This window comes from Otolemur garnettii, unplaced genomic scaffold (genome assembly GCF_000181295.1).
Source record: "Otolemur garnettii isolate 467f Iridium unplaced genomic scaffold, OtoGar3 scaffold00058, whole genome shotgun sequence".
Lineage (NCBI taxonomy): Eukaryota > Metazoa > Chordata > Mammalia > Primates > Galagidae > Otolemur > Otolemur garnettii.
This window is the reverse complement of record NW_003852453.1, coordinates 9,199,740-9,216,519: the sequence shown is the minus strand read 5'-3', so window position 1 is coordinate 9,216,519 and position 16,780 is coordinate 9,199,740. Positions and strand designations below refer to the sequence as shown.

Genomic DNA, 16,780 nt, shown 5'->3' with positions numbered 1-16,780 from the left:
AAAAAAAAATAAGACAGATGTCTGTGGCCCATGTCAGGCCCACCGACAGGGCCAAATACATCCAGTTGGGTACTGGTTCAAGAGCTAGATTTAGGAACCACTAGTCATGGGTGACTGTAAGCACAGGATTGTTTAAAAATAATAATAATGATAATGACTTTGAGAGGTAAGACCGGAAGGAAGTTTTAGATCCAGCTCAGAAAAGACTTTGAATGGGCACCCTTGGGATTTGGGGCCTCATTTTAGGGCAGTGGGAGGTTTTTGAGCAGTAGAAGGGACACGATCAGAATCAGTATGGCCTTGCATCATTCTGGTGCTGGAGAGACTTGAGGCCAGGAAAGCCAACTGGTTCATTCAAGAGGAAATATGGATCATCAGCACTAGGATAGAACAAAAAAGGAAGAGTGAAAAAAATGTGGGAAAAGGAGACACAGAAATAAGTCAGGAGCGAAAGAAGATCAGGGAAAGAAAAATAGAGGAAGGAAAATCTGTGTTCTTGAAGGGGATTTCTGGAAATGCGGAAATGAAAAGACTATGGAAATTTTCAACCGCTGTGTTGCTATGTCCCTGCTGTAACCTAATCCATGTTTAAATTCTGGGGGAAGAAAGGGATGGAGGAACCAAGACCGGTGTTATTTTTCAATTAGGCCATGAGAGTTTGGAGGGGCTTTTGCAAAACCTGAGCCGACAGAAGGTCATTCACAGCACTCCTGTTTCGTTTGAAAGAAGCTGGTGTCTTCAGCCCTGCTGAACTTCTATACTTTGTTTTTGGAACTCTTGTTTTTATTTGGTGTCCAGAGATCCCCAAATAATTCAAACTCTAACCAGGAACTCTGCCTTTTATGGTCATTTCTGAAGTCTTAATTTGGTCACATGCACAAACCATCTTCTTTAGTCCAGGAAATAGACATCCCGTTCTATACTCGTGAAATCCCTCCCATGGCAACTCTCCTGCCCATGCTAAGGCAGAGGCAGCTTACCAGAAGTAGCCCCAGAGAAAAGCCTCCCTTAAAATTCCAGCCAGCAACAGAGAAGTGTTTTAGTTTGAGGGAAAGAGGAATCTCAGACTGTGATTCTCAACTTTTGAGGACTCACGGCACCCACTTCTGTTTTTGATGACTGCGCCACCTCTTAAATGTGTTTGTCATATACATTTTTTTAAATCAAAGAAAACTAAAACTGAGTTGGTTTTAGAGAATGCCGAAATGTCTCTTGAACAGGAAACACCTGTGGGGATGGCCAGTCAAGACTGATAACTGGGCGGGGTGGAGGATGGGGGCAAAGTGGTTCATGCCTGTAATCCCAGCACTTGGGAAGCTGAGGCACGTGTATTGCCTGAGCTCACTGGTTCGAGACCAGCCTGAGCCAGAGCGAGAAAAATGCCTCGTCTCTAAAAATAGCTGGGCATTGTGGCAGGCACCTGTAGTCCCAGCTACTCGGGAGGCTGAGGCAAGAGAATCGCTTAAGCCCAGGAGTTTGTTTGCTGTGAGATGTGATGCCATAGTACTCTACCTAGAATGACAAAGTGAGACTCTGTCAAAAAAACCCAAAACCCCCCAAAAAACTAAGACTGATAACTGGGACCAAGCTGATCATTAAGGTAGGCTTTAAACTCAGCCCATACAGTTTGAAAACATACCCAGGGTTGCTCAATAAGGCAAACATAGAATTACCATATGACCTGACAGTTCTTCTGTTAGGCTGGTATCCAAAAGAATGGAAAACGGGAGTTTAAACAAAAATTTGCCCATGCACAGTCATCATAACACAATAGTGCAAAAGGTGGAAACAGCCAACTGATGAATGGACAAGCAAAATGTGTTATGTCCACACAATGCAATATTATTCAGCCAAACCACAAACAGGAATGAATTATTGCTTAGTGACGCTTAGTGAACAAGTCAGAATTCATTTTTTAACTGTAGTAAAAGACATTAAAAATCACCATTTTAATGTTGGCCCTCCAGGCCAACATCTAGGGTAAGAGTCACAGTTGATTCCTGAGGCTCCAGGTAACCTCAGAAGCCCTGGAGGGCTTCTCGCCCCCATCACAGTCTCCTAAATATCCTGATTGCCATCCAGCATTTTACCCTAAGGAAAATGAATTATTGCTTAGTTCACGCTTAGTGAATAAGTCAGACGTAACAGGCCACACGTGTGTCTATTTATATGAAATACATAGAATAAGCGAGTCTGCAGAGACAGAAAGCAGATTAGTGGTTGCCAGGGGTTAGTGGAGAGTTATGGCTTAATGAGTCCAGGATTTCTTGTGGATGAAAATGTTTTGGAACTAGGTGGTAGTGATGGTTGCACAACAAACATTATCAATTTGGAAATGATGTACTGAATACCACTAAATTGTATACTTACAAATAGTTAAAACGGTGATTTTTAATGTCTTTTACCACAGTTAAAAAATACGTGCTTGCCAAGCTTTCTCTTTTCCATTGAATGCTATTTCTCAGCCTTTCCTCCAATGGAAGGAGGAACTCAAGTAAAATAACCGCCAACACACAACAAAGTCCTTGCTAAAAGAGACTTAGCTTGTGGACGGGATAGGTAGGAGGGTGGTATCTGATTTAATAATCTCTCTGAGTGAATGCTTGACTTTGCTCTAGATTGCTCCGGGTTTATGACTCTCCCAGGCTGCCTAGGTTTGGCTCCAGGGCAAACAAGAGTCAGGTGGACCCTGCCCTCCAGCCCAACATCTAGGGTAAGAGTCACAGTTGATTCCTGAGGCTCCAGGTAACCTCAGAAGCCCTGGAGGGATTCTCGCCCCCATCACAGTCTCCTAAATATCCTGATTGCCATCCAGTATTTTACCCTAAGGAAAAAAGAAAAAAAAAAATTCTCTACATTTCATGTACCTTCTCACATACTTAGAATCTTTTCTGTACCCTAGAATTGTGATGGCATGTTACTTTCTTTTTTTCCCCAAACAAAACCCCCACCTTCCACAAGCTGATTTCAGACTAGACCCAGCAGTTCGGCAAAGATGTGTAAGACTACAGAAATAGCTTACAGCAAGATTCTTAAAGTGGTGGGACTTTTTAATCTCCTGCCTGAATTTGTTTCTGTTTGCTCATTCCTCCCATTCAACCCTGGACTTTTCCTCCTGTTTGTACCAGCCCATGCAAATGCCTCATTCTTCCAACTCTCTAGACTCTGATCTGGTGGGGGGTCAGCCTTTCCTGCCTCAGGCCCACAGCCATTCACTGGGTCTCCAAAATTAATCCCTGGGTCTTGTTCTTTGTGAACGGTCTCCAGCCCCTGCCCCTGTACATTGCCCTAGTACTCAAAACCTCCTCACAGCAATCAGCCCTGGCATTTTCCAAAAGGACTGTAAGACATCAGCCCATTGAAAGAAGCTCTTTCTCCTCCCCTTCCCCCTCCTGCTGGGTGGCATCCATCTTAGCAGCCTTTCTTGATCTGAAGGTTCACCTGTCTGCAGGTGTAATCTCTTGCCCTCTGGGGCTCTCTGCCCAGATCTCACCCAGCACCCTTGTGAACAAGCTTCCTTTCCATCCCTTGCCCATCTTAACCACTCCAGCACCCACCTCACACTCGCTTTCACAGTGCTCAGCTTCACCTCTCTATCTTGCCTCCACTCCACTCATTGGTATGAATCATTCATTCCTAATTCATTCACCAGACAAACATTTACTGAGTGCCTACTCCGTGCTGAGCCCTGGACTGAACACTAGGGCACAGAGATGACTCAGATACGGCTGCAGTCATCATCCAGCCATCTCCGCAGTCAGGATGTTGAAATACCCTTGTAGCAGCTGGTCCATAGCAGCTGCCCTCAGTGCCCTCCAGCTGCCCTGGGCCCTCTCCCTCAAGGCTTCAAGTCTCCCTATTGTCCAGCAACTACCAGACTCATCCCAACTACCACCTTTGTAGGCCTCATAGTCAAATGGGGGACCCCTTAGAGTTTGATACTGCTCAAAAACATTTACCTCCTCAGAATGTCAAATTTTGGAATGCAACAGGTACTGACTACAGCTTCCCTTGTCTTCTCTGTCTCCCCCTCTTCCACGCCCACTGTGCGTCCTTTTTATCCTCATGCTACCAACCCGTCAAATCTTCTCAACCCTCGCAGCTCACTCTGGCCTCTCCATCCACCTTGGAGCCCATGGATATCCACTTCTGGTTATCCTCCTTGTTTGGGAGGCTGGGGCTGGATTCGAACCTGCCAGCTCAGGTGTATATGGCTGGCGCCTTAGCCACTTGAGCCACAGGCACCAAGCCTGGTTATCTTCCTTGAACATGCTGTGCCCTCCATCCTTCTAGCTTGACCACCCCCATCACTGGGGAACGTGTCACCTGTTTTTTCCATATTTGCACTCTGAATTGGTGCTTGGGAGCCCCCCACCAGGGCAGGTCACAAAGACAGGGGTCCTGAGAGTTTTGCATCCTTGGGCTACCAGGGTTCATTCAGCTCTGCCTTTCCTGCTGCTTGGCAAAAATGTCCCCACATTTTGTGGTTTTGCCATTACTACCTCCTCTTCCTTGTGTCTTAACTTCAGTTACCCTCTTCCTTAACTCTCTCTCCTCTGACCTATAAATACACTCAGGTCTTTTATTACTACCCTCCCCTCCCACCCCACCGCCCCCCATCACAGAGACATTTATTGCTCAAGAAACATTCACATGTTCCCCTAAACATCCCATCACCCCTGCAGTTAGGTGGAACCATGTGACCTATTTGGATAACGGGCTTTGAGTGGAAAGAACATGTCCTTTCTGGGCTAAAACATTTAAAAGTCAGTGCATGACCTTGCTCTCTTTCCTTCTTCAGTGCGTTGGAAGCTACTGGCTAAGGTGGGTCTCACAAGGTGGGAGTCTTCACTGAGCCTTGACGTGGAGAAGAGGGCCCCTGAAGAGCTAGTTGCAGGACCATCATAGGAATGCGGTAGAACTTCCATAGCTGACCATCTCCTTAAGTTCACATAAGTTTCAGAGACGAGACATGCACCCCATGTACATATCAGTACAGTACGCCTAGTTCCTTATGTTGACCGCCTCTGTATGTTGACTCATTCGTTACAGTCCCTTGAGTGGTCAACTTACAGAGTTTCTACTGTATTTTGCAAAATGGACATAGACCTCTGTCATGGAAGCCACTAGCATTTAGAGGGCAATTGGTTATGCAGCATAGTCTAGTATTCCCCTGACTAATACCCTAAGATAAAAGCAGTCAAAGCACCTTCCCTGGAGGCTGCTATTCTCTCAGGTTTCACTCTATTTTCCTCCACCTCTCCAGTGGGAGTGGCTCACTCAAGTAGGAGGTCTATAAACATGTCCACTGTTTTCCTTTCCTCTCCACAAATTCATTCCTCAACTCCTGGCCTCTGACCCACCACTTTACCAAATTATTCTATGCAAGGCTCTCAATGACACCAGGAACCCCGAATCCACTTCAGTGGCTTCAGCCTGTTTGCAGATGGCTACTATGCAGGCGACCCCGCCCTTCTCCCAGCCTGCCTCTGGTGCCTTCTCACCTGGGTTTTCCTCCCACCCCTGCAGTGCTCTTTTAAAGGCTGCTTTACTGACTATCTCTCCTTCATCCTGCCTCCTAATATATCCCCGCCCAAGGTCTAGCTTCATCCCTCTCTGTTCTTTGTACTTTCTCTTTTGATCTTCCCCAAACAATGACTTCAACATCCCCAACCACGAGTATGACTCCCAAATCGAATTATGGTCACTGTCCTCAAAGAGCTCGGGCTAACCGGGGAAGTCTTCCTAGGCTCCAGGGCCCCAATTCCGCCCAGCTGGATATTCTCACACTTAGAGCCCCAAACCCAAACTAATTTGCTCTCTCTTTCCCTCCTGCCCCCTTATTCTTGTGAGTGCTTAGGCTCAACTTCTGGGGTGCTGTCTCTATTTACACATGTACCCAGGCAATTGCAAGTTTTGGAAGATTCTATTTCTTCATACTGTCTCCCATCTCTTCCTTCTTATCCATTGTCTCTGAATTACTTGGGAGCTCCCCAGCCTCGTAGCTGGGGCCTTTGTGTTAAGACTTTCCCAGTCTTATTTTCCCATGTCCACGTCGGTCACACTCCAAGAAAATTGGCTTATTTCTTGTTCTCCAAACATGCCTCGGGCTGTCTTGACTCTGGCCCCTGCTCAAGCTATCTCTGCCACCCGCAATGCCTTCTCCCACCTCCCGCTATCATTTTTGTCTTCCTGTTGAATCCTACCAATCTTTCAAACCTGGCTTAAATACTATTTTCTCTAAAGAGATTTTCCTAATTCCCTTCCCTTGTTCACTCCCTCTTTTGCAAACTTAGAGCATTTTATTTGTAACTCCTGTATGAGTTGGGGTGAAAACACTTATCCTTTCCCACCCCCATCTTCCATCCATATGACGTGCTGCTCTCTGACCTCCCAGCTTAGTTGTTCTACTCAAAGTATTTTTAGAAACCGAATTTGTTATGGTTCCCTTTCGGGAAGTGGGTACTTGTGTTGTATTCATGCTTTCGGTCACAGGATTGAGTCTCATTTCAAGTGAGGAGTTACCAGTGAAGCTGGCAGCTGGGTTGTCCTGGGGCCTGTTTCTGTAAACACTTTTGGAGTTTGCAGCCTTTTTTTTTAGACATCCTGAGCTATAAACTGCTACTAGTGAAACCTGGCTGCTTTGCATGTGCTTGGGGGCTGCCTGGCCAGGTGGTTCTTCTGGAACATTCCAGCTAATCTCATCCCTGTGAAATCCTCCTACCCAGAGTTATCTGAGAGAGGCCAGGCAGGTGCCTAAAAGGGGACTCAGTCCAAGATGGGACTCTCCAGGCGCTAATGAGACCCACAGTCTTCCGCCTGGGTAAGTGGAGCTTAGGGAGCCTATTGGGTGAAAAATGGGCTGCCCTGCACTTACTTCAAAGCTTCAACAAATCTGGGCAGGAAGTGAAGGAGGAGACTAAATATGGAGGCTGTACTGCTGACGGGGAATTCAGAAGCTAACTGGACGGTGGATTCCAGGGCAGAGAAGAAAGGACATGTGCTGGGGCGGTCCGCGCCGCTGAGGCTGGGCCCTCATTACCCACCCCTCTGTGGGTCCGATTTTTCTTAGACAGGGAAAAGGAGGACTTCCAGGATTATACTTCCCACGGCAAAAACTCACTAATGTGAAGCGTTTTTCATCCAAAGCCAGGGAGAGCCACAGCATCGACCCAAATCTTTTATCCTCCTGTTGCCTGATAGGCCAAATGACCTGGAGGGCCTTCGAGATCCCTGAACCAGGGGTTCACACAGCAGGGTAGTAGGAAGTGAAAGGGTTGGGGGTGTGGTGACTGAAGGATGTGGCACCCTTCCCCCAACCTCCTACTCCCTGCCACCGGGCCACATCCACAATTTTGGTCCATCATGCCTGGGCCAAACCACAGGCATCAGCAGGGCAGCTGGCTGGTGCCACCTGTTTGGGTCAGTTCTCTTATTTCACAGACTAAGATTCGGAGAGGTTAAGGGGCACATCTGAGGTCACGCGGCCGGTTTGGGGGAGGGACAAAAACTGAAATCCAAGTCTCCTGGTGGCCACACCACGGCTCTTTCCACTCAACCTTTCCTTCTCTCCGCTTGAGGCAAGATCAGAAATGCTGGAGACTTTGATAAGAGCCGAGGAAAACAGGCTCCTTGTGACTCGGCAAAAGCACATAGGAGAAGATAACCAAGTTCCCGGGAACGTTTATGCAGAAATCTGGTAACACAACCCACAGAATCAATGGAAGCTCAGGGAAAAGTTCCATCCAGGGTTAAGAAAACAATAGTTGATTTTTTCCAAACACTCAGCAGAGTTGAAATACAGTGTGTTCCAAAACAAATCAGTTCCGTTGACTGAGTGACCGTATTTTTTATCCATTTCATTGTTTATGTCCTCGCTGTTAACTCAGTCTTTTTTTTTCCTAAAGTTATTATTATTGCTAAAAACTCACTGTTTCTAACATAGTGAAAACAAATTTTTTTTAACACTCAGAGCCAAAACAGTCTCTGTTCCTAGACCAAGGACTCCTTGAAGTTTGAAGAACCAGGAAATTGTTTTCCATGTGGCTCTAGAAAGGCAAGCACTCCCTGATGGAGGCTTTCCCGTCTCCGGAGTCAGGGGGTTGGTCCTGGGCTCCAGCTGACCATCTCAGTCTCATTCTCCAGGTCCCTCAGGAGCAGAAGGGCTGTCCCTAGCAAGCTCAGCCAGGTCACAGTCTCTCACAGACGCCTTTGTTAGAGGACAGTTAGAGCCTAGGAACCCAGAGTTGTTTGGGCTTTTCAGTGGGAGGACCTGAGTAAAGCTGCCATCCTCAGGGTTCTAATCCAAAGACAGAGATTTCAGCCTCATCATCGGGTAGGCACTGCAGTGACCTTGGACAAGGCTGACGGAACCCAAAGATGCCCCACTAGTGCCATCGGAGGAAGGCACAGTCTCAACAAACAACTCACCTTCATGCTGCTGGTTATGTCTAGAGCCGCAAACACCCTCTCACTTTGTCTCACCTACTGCTATTCAGTGGTTCCTAAACTACTTTCTGCTTTTGCCCCCCAGCTTGGTGGGCACAAACACTCTGGGGGTGTTCGACCATGTGACCTGAACACATTCTCTTCCTCCATCTCCTCCATCCCAGCTTTTCTCTCACCTCCAGCCCCATCTCACAGTCCCCCCGCGTCAGCCCCAGCGGCCACTTGCTCCTTTCCCACGTCTTACAGGTGGTCCCTCCTCCCCTACCCTTTCACCCGGCTTCGGGCTGGACTTGGGCCTGCTCCTTCCTTTTTCATCTGTTGCCAACCTCACCATCTCCACACCCCCTTTCCCCATTCCTAACATCTTTGTTCCCCATTCTCTGTTTTGTTCCCCATTCTTAACCATGCCCGAAATGTAACACCCTCCCCCTTGACTTCCTTAGTCTTGCCCGACTCCTTGCATGTTTGGCTAATTTCCTTTTCTTCCCTGTGTGATGAGCTGGGAAATGGCAGTGATGCCCTGCAGTGGCCTTTTCCCATCAGGTGACAACCTGTGCGTGGAGAAACACACAAGGGCACGATGGAAAGTCAACTGTGCTTTCCAAATTGTGAGCTCCCACCCATTAGTGGGTCCAAAATCATTTTAGCGGATTACAGCCAACATTAGAACAGAAAATATTGGAGGACATCACCCCTGTAAGATAAGTATTGTTTTGTTTTACTTTCATCTTGGCTGTTTCTGTGTGTGCTCATTCCAAGTTTCAATGTGAAATATATTCCTTAATGTGGGTTGCAACAAAAAGGGTTGAAAGTCCCTGGTGTGAAGAATCAAGGAAGACTCTGAAGACACATTTTTGAAAGTGAAGGGTGTCAGAGTAGGGTGACCAGATGTCCCAATTTTTAACACTTTGTCCTGCATCCTGCGGCGTTTTTAAAAAGTCCCAATTTTTGGGAAGAATGCATGAACAGGTGGGAGGAACAGGAAGGGAATATACGGTTTTCGGCTGCCATGTGGCTATTTCACCAGGATATTCCCCCTGGGTAGAGTGCCATAGCATCACAGCTCACAGCAAGCTCCAACGCTTGAGCCACAGGCGCCGAGCCAACCAAATTTTTAATTAAGAACACTCCCCCCCACCCCCCGTCAATGGTGTCCTGCTTTACCAGTGTTAAAATCTGGTCACCTTATGTCAGAGGTGCAGAGACATGTGCGTGGATGTGATGCCAGCCCAGCGTTCCTGGGAGCTCTGTGCAGGCCCAACACGTGTGGCTCCCATTCTCCTAACAGTTGGGGGAAGGAGGCCTTGTTTCCAAACCACTGCCATTAAAAGTTCATAGAAACTGCCCACTGTCCTGCAGTACTCTGGTTCAAATTTACATACAAATCAAAGGCTGAAATCTTAATTAATGGTCATTAGGATCAAAAGAAAACTTTTTAAAGGAATAGGACCCTCCAGGTAATTTTAGAGGAGTGACTCCATCTGCTTCTCCTCCAGCCCATAAAAATAAGCCCAGCAGACATGCCTGGCAAAAGTGGAGTTCAGTCGGCCACAGTTGGAAATCTACTGTCTTTTTCAGTGGGATCATCAGATGCTACCACTTAAAGTGCAATAATATCTGAGTCTTGACCCCGTGAACTGGAGCAGGTCCGATTCCAGCTCATCACATAAACACGTGCTCTGGGCCTCAGGCAGGGGTGGCGGGGCCTGAGGTTACTGGCAGTAAAAGGTGAGCACGTTTTCCTGGTTTCCTCGGATCAGGATGACTGGAGGTCTGAGGTCCTGGGACAGGGTCTCCAGCCAGGCCATGTATAGCGAGCTCGGACACTTCCCCTTTCTCCCCACGGGCAAGGTGCTGTAAGGCAGGAAGAAGCAGTGAAGAGAAATCACCAAGGGGACCCCACATAGCCCAGCTCACGGTTTGTTTTCTGAATAGCAGGTCTATTTTGCTGTCCCCTTCAGAGTTCCTTCCCACTTACCCAAAGAATGACTTCTTTGCTTTCCTTAAAAGCATTTCCCAAAATGTGCCTTCAGCCAGGAAGCATTTCTTTTTTTAACTTTTTTTTTTTTTTTTTTCAGGCAGCAGTTATTATGTTGCCCTTGGTAGAGTACTTTGGTGTCATAGCTCACAGCAACCTTCATTTCCTGGGCTCAAGTGATCCTCCTGTTTCAGCCTCCTGAGTACAGGACTACAGGTGCCCACCACAACATTCTGCTAGTTGTGTGTGTTTGTTTAAAGGTGGGAGCTCACTCTTGCTCAGGCTGGTCTTGCTCTTGCTCAGGCTGGTCTGAATTCCTGACCTCCAGCAATCCACCTGCCTTGGCCTCCCAGAGCGCTAGGATTACAGGTGTGAGCCACCACACCAGGCCCCTACCAAGCATTTCTAAATAAACTATCCCTGCAAAGCCCACATTATCCAGTCCTTGCCAAAACACACAGCCCCACTTCCTACCCCCAGCCTTGCTCATATCCTAGAGCCATGCAGCTTTCTTCCCACTCCTTGAAAGATGTCAAACTTGCACCTGCCTCAGGGCCTTTGCACTGGATGCTGTCTCCACCTGGGGGCTCCTTGGACTCGCTCATGTCTCTATAAGTGCATCTCCTTTTCTGGTCACTCTCCAGAGAAGGCCACCCATGCCTTTTGCCCACATCATCCTTGTCTTACTGTTTCTTAGCCCTGTCAGTCTCAAAAGCATCTTTTGATTTATTTGTCTGTCTGCCCCCGTTACTCATGAGCCGGCTGGGTCTATCTTGTTCATCCCCTTTCTCCCTGAGCCTAGAGCATAGGCGCTATAGTTAGGCTAAGTACACATCTGTTAAGTGGGTGGACCTCCCCCCTCAGGTTACTGGCATCATAGCAGACCTGCTTCTCTGGACACATAGCATGATGTGTTTGTGTGATTCAGCTGAGTGTCCCTGTCCTGTCTTCCACCCTGTGTGGAAGGCCAGGTAGCAGCTCACTATCACCTCGGAGGGCCCACTTGTGCAATGCTGTGCATATAGCGAGACACCCAGGCATGCTGTTCAGCTGTGCTTTTCTGGCTATTTCAGGAAGTGAATTTTCTACCATGGTGAGAATTCAAAAAATGCATCAGGATGGCTGCAGCTGCCCAGCCTTTGGCTTTTGCATCTCATGAATCCCATTGGCCCTTAACGTGGGACTCACCTGACAGTCTGTTTTCCCAAAGTACCTCCACAGCCTTTATATCACCTGAACCTGAGGACAGCCCTGGGAATGGGCAAGGCTGGAGCACCATCCTCCTTCACAGTTGAGGGGACCTGGGCGGGTGGAGGATGCCAGGCACACTGGCATCACAACAGCTGAGTGTGGCTTGGCCACTCCTTAGCCACAGGACCTTAGCAAAGTGCCTCCCTGCCCTGGAGCCTCAGTTTTCTCTTCCCCTAAATGAGAACACAAATGTCTCCCTCACAGCACATCTGTGAGCTCTAAAGAAGAGGAAGTGGACACAGGGCACATTTCATAGCACCAACAGCTATTAGCAGCAGCTATACCAGGAGCCATTATCAGTGGGCGGGTGGGGGGCTGTCTTCCCGCCCCCGCTGCCTCTGCTCGCTACAACTCACCCTCTTCTGGGAAGGCTGAGAAGGGTAACTAGGGTCCCTGAACAGCTGCCTCATAGCTGAAATTCCATCAGCTTCCCTCGGGACATCCGCTACTCTCCTTGAAAAGGCAATAGCCCGAAAACCTGGGAAGGCTGGCGGGAACAAGGGCATTTCATCAAGCTATTCTCACCTTAGTTCAAATGTGTTTGGTGCCCTTCCAAGGAAAAGGGACACGGGAGTATTGAAATCAAACTCTTCTGATTGCATAGTTAGCCAGAGGCTGGAAACACTGTCTGGGAAATACTACGGTTATTTTTAGAGACTGAATTCAGAAACTTCAAAGGCCATGAGGGAACTGGTGGCTGCATTATCAGGGGCGGGGGACACCCACCACTCCTGCGGGGGACTGGCCGGCTTCGGCATGATGTTTCTTCCCCAGCAGAGCCTATGCACCTGTCCCAGGGACAGCTGCCTTTAAACTCGCCTCCACGCCAATCAATGACACGCTCTGTCACTGCTCACTAGACGTACCCGCCTTAAGATACTAATCTTTAGAAATAAAGCCGCACCAGAACAAAGGAACTTTTTGTTAAGAGTCACATCTCTTAGCCACAAAGAAAGGCAGTCTTAAATCTAACCTAGATGTGGAATGACAGCCCTGTGCCAGAAGCTTTGAGAGTCGTAGGCTACGAGAACCGATCTCCACTCCCCTCTGTGACATTTTGGCCAAGTAGCTTCGCTCCTCTGAGGCCATTTCCTCATCTCTAAAATGGGGAGTTTTAGAGTTTGGAAATTTCATATGAAAATTCTCTACGGTGACCAGACTCTTCATTTTGAAGAGGAGGTCTTTTTAGAAAAAATTGGTGTCTGGACCCAATAGGAACAGGTTGTTAGTCTAGTCAATGGTTGTGGGGCTGTTCCCCGAGCCTGGCTGGTTTCTCAGGGATAGCAGAACTCAAGCGTGGGGCAGATAATCTGCTGATTAGTGCCTGGCAAGCCAGCAAACGCTGCCTCAAACCAGCTGTAGAAAATGGCTCAAGTCTGCTTTCTGAAAATGCCAGACAATATGATTTTGTCGTTTCACCAAGGCTTGGGAGATTTTTTGTGGCTGGCATCCTCCTCCTGTCCAGACTCCCTCAGGTGTGAAATTCTCTTCCTCACCATTTCTGGGAAACGCAGGTTTCTAGGTTCTGTCCCAGACCCTGATCTGGAAGGAATTGAAGAATTTGCATTTTCCGAATTCCTCTGGTGGTTTGGATGAAGATGACCTTCACCCGACTGAACTTTTAGAAACACTGGCATGCCTCTAAGTTGGAGATTAGCCATGCAAAGACGCAGCTGCTCCATCCTCCCAGGGGAGCTGGCCCCGTAGCCAGGGCCCCTTTAGGCAACAGCTGTAGCTACTGGTGTGGGGTGGGACGCTGTGGGCAGGCGTCTTCTCTATGGTGACTGGACTCATAATTATTTCTATCAGCTAATTCCGCCTATGATGTTGGGGGCCAGGGGTAGGAGCTGGGGGTGGGAAGGGAGAAATGCCAACAAGTGGTCACCTCCCAGAGTGAGTTTCCTCATCTTACTGCCTGAGAGACTGACTCATTTTAATGGCAAATAAACTTAGAATCACAGGATGTTTAGTGTGAATCTTGGAAATACTTTCTTTGAGCTCTTCTTTTTAAAATTAGGGAAACTGAGGCTAGAGAGACACAGGTTACTAACCCAAGGCCACACAGTGGACTAATAGCAAAGATAAAATGAGAGCTGGCTTCTCGAACAGAGGTGACACTCACCAGGCTATGCTGGGCACACCCTCAAACACACAGCAGGTGCCACACCCAAGGAAAAGCCTGGGAGCTATCCAAGGATGCACCCATGTCCACTGTCTGACCCAGACCCCACCCTGGGCCAAATTTGGCCTAGGAACATTCTCTGTGAGGTGTTGGCCAGAGGCTTGGGGATTAAACCTTTCCTCATGACAGTTCTCATGTCAGGGAAACACAGAAAACTTTCTCTGTATAAAAACTCATCTCCCAGGTGGTGCCTGTGGCTCAAAAAGGTAGGGCCTCATATGCCAGAGGTGGCGGGTTCAAATCCATCCCTGGCCAAAGCCCAAAAAGCAAAAAACTCATCTCCCTAAAGCCCCAGGAAGCATTGTTTTGGGCACAGCCAGCTTCTTGAGTGTGTAATCTGTACAGCACTCAGAAGGGTCCCATGCTTGGCTAATGCTCTACTGTAACCATCTTGACACTTAAAAAAAAAAAACGTTGCTAAAGTCACAGGGGAAAGTGTTCCAAGTGTTCCTCCCTGTTGACCACACTGTGAATTATGTCACTGTCTGAGAAACGCAAACCCTGAGCACTCATCTTTCAGGAAAAGCACACAGGGGCATCGGTGGCATCTGGGGCATAGGAAGTGCCTGGCCCCAGGAAAGGATCAGCAATGGTTTGTTGTCAGGCTTCTGTGTTCTTACACTAATCTGCTAAAAAGGATGATCACTGCATAGGAGATCAGGAATCATTAGGGATTCCACATGTTCTGCTGGGTACTGACACAAATGGAGAGACTGGAACAAAAACTTGATAAGTCATAACCATTTGCTATGGTCTGACATTACCGTGCCCTCCCCCAATTCACTTAATAAGAATCTTACCTTCAGGGTGACAGTATTAGGAGGCGGGGCCTTGGGAGGTGATAGGGCCTGTGGGAGGTGATTAGGCCACAAAGATGGAGTTCTCATGGATGGGGTCAGAGCTCTTTTAAAAGGGCCCCCCGCCCCCGAAGCTCCCTGGCTCTTTCCACCAGCTGAGGACACAATAGGAAGGCCCATGTATAAACCAAGAGACGGGTGCTTGCTGCACACTGAATGTGCTGGTGCTTTGGTCGTGGGCTTCCCAGCCTCCGGAACAGTGAGAAATAAGTGAGAAATAAATTTCTGTTGTTTATAAGCCACCTCACATAAGGTATTTTGTTATTACAGCCTGAATGGATGGAAACATAATTCCTGAACTCTACTGGGTGTAGGGAGTATAATTTGAATATTATCTAAGAAGGTTCTCAGAGCCACTCTTCTGCTGATCAAACTCTGCTGGTTGATGGAAGCAAAGACTTGACCTCTGGCCTGTCAAAGAAGAGTAACTGATCCTGTGTCTTCTGAATCTTCATGAACATCGTAGGACAAGACTGGAGGTCCCCAGACCTCCCAGGTGAGGTCTCCCACTGCTGCCTAGCTCCACTCTGGAGCACTACCCTATTTATATGTGTGTGCTCGAACCCATTGGCCATTCTTGGTCTGAACTCATTTGCCATGTCCATCTTCTCAAAGGGTTACCTACAAAGCCTAAAACGGATGTGGCTGGCACTCTCTTGAAAGAGGGTATTGCAGATACAACAGTGGGGGGTTTATGCAACTCATACAGTACTTGAGCAACTGAAGTGGTGGGAAAATAAGGTTTTTGTTGTTTTCATCACCCTCAATGGGCAACTTGGTCTGAGGTCTCTTTCCACAAGTCCATGACCTTAGATCCTGGCATCTGCAGTACAGGTTAGATGGTAGCAATTCTGGGAATGGGTCCCCTTTCTGGAACCTTGGCTCCCTCCCCTCTGAGCATACACTCCAAGAGCAGTGAGCAGTGCTAGATCTGGGGGCCTTCTCTCCAGAGAAAAGCAAGCTCCAGGAGGCTCTTATTGCTCACAGCACTGTATCTGTGCTTACCCTCCAAGGCACAGTGCATTTTGCAGATTTATGCAAACACTCAACAGTATGCTGACGTCACCTGCCAAGTCATCTATCTATGACAATTGTCACCTGTGACCAATTGTGTTCAGCCCCTGCTCCCTCGTCCTTCCCATTGCTATGAGATTTTAAGAAAATAAATTCTATAAATTCTACATAGGAATGGAAGGAGATTGCTTTTAAAAGGAGGACCACGTATTGATATTCTTAATACTTTGTGAGCAGAGGGCCCCCCATTTTCATTTTATCCTAGCCTCTGCAAATTGTGCAGTCCATCTTGGTGTCCAGGTATAAAAACACAGGCTCAGCAGGCTTCCTGGCCATCCCGCACAATCCTGAGTGGTTGGCCCCCAGGACATGTAAGAAAGGCCAGTTACTTGCCTTGGCCCCCCTCCCCCAGCCCAGGGCTCAGAGGGTTTATGTTCTCCTTACTGGCTTCAGAGAGAGCAGAGCCACACTGAGACCCTTTCTGGGCCACCGTCTCCTCCCACCCTGGCTTCTGTTTGCGTAGCCCTGTCTGACATCCACTAGGGTGGCTCAGATCTGAACAGGGCTCCACAGGGGCAGGTCACTGTCTCGGTTTCCCAGGCTTAGTCCTAACATCACTGGGGGATGGCCAATGGCCAAAGAGGGCTAAGTGCTCCTTGAACAACCAGGAATCGATTTCCTTCTGAAATGACCTGGGTTCCCCCTTTGCCATGTGGAGTTTGGCAGGAAAAGGCAGCTAACAGGAAAAAAAACAATGACCAGAGGTGATCATCATCGGTACCAGGGATTCCTGAGGCCCTAGACTCTACTGGATTCAAATTTCACCCAGCCATGGGACAGACGCAGGCCTGGCCATGGGTGAGACTGCCAGGGCTGTGCTTGCTGTGTTTACGGGAGCTTGAGGCCCTTCTGCCTCCCAGGGGAGAGCTTAGGTCTTTAGCAGTGCCTGCCAAGCCCTTTCCCAGTGCTGAGACACCTGACCTCCAACAGACTTGTTCTGCCTGCCAGCCGGGCACAACTTACATGACGATCAGAGCCGCGTCCCGGGAG

At 48.2% G+C, this 16,780-nt stretch overlaps 1 protein-coding gene across 1 annotated transcript in view; it reads right to left on the bottom strand.

Moving 5' to 3' along the window:
- Positions 1–9,606: 9,606 nt before the first annotated feature.
- Positions 9,607–16,780, bottom strand: part of SLC12A3 (solute carrier family 12 member 3) — a 41,145-nt gene continuing 33,971 nt past the window's right edge. The window contains exons 24-25 of the mRNA XM_012806809.2: positions 16,754–16,779; positions 9,607–10,302 (exon numbers count right to left, since the gene is read on the bottom strand). Coding sequence (XP_012662263.1) covers positions 10,161–10,302; positions 16,754–16,779 — 168 coding nt within the window. The 3' untranslated portion in view covers positions 9,607–10,160. The remainder of the gene's footprint in view (positions 10,303–16,753; position 16,780) is intronic.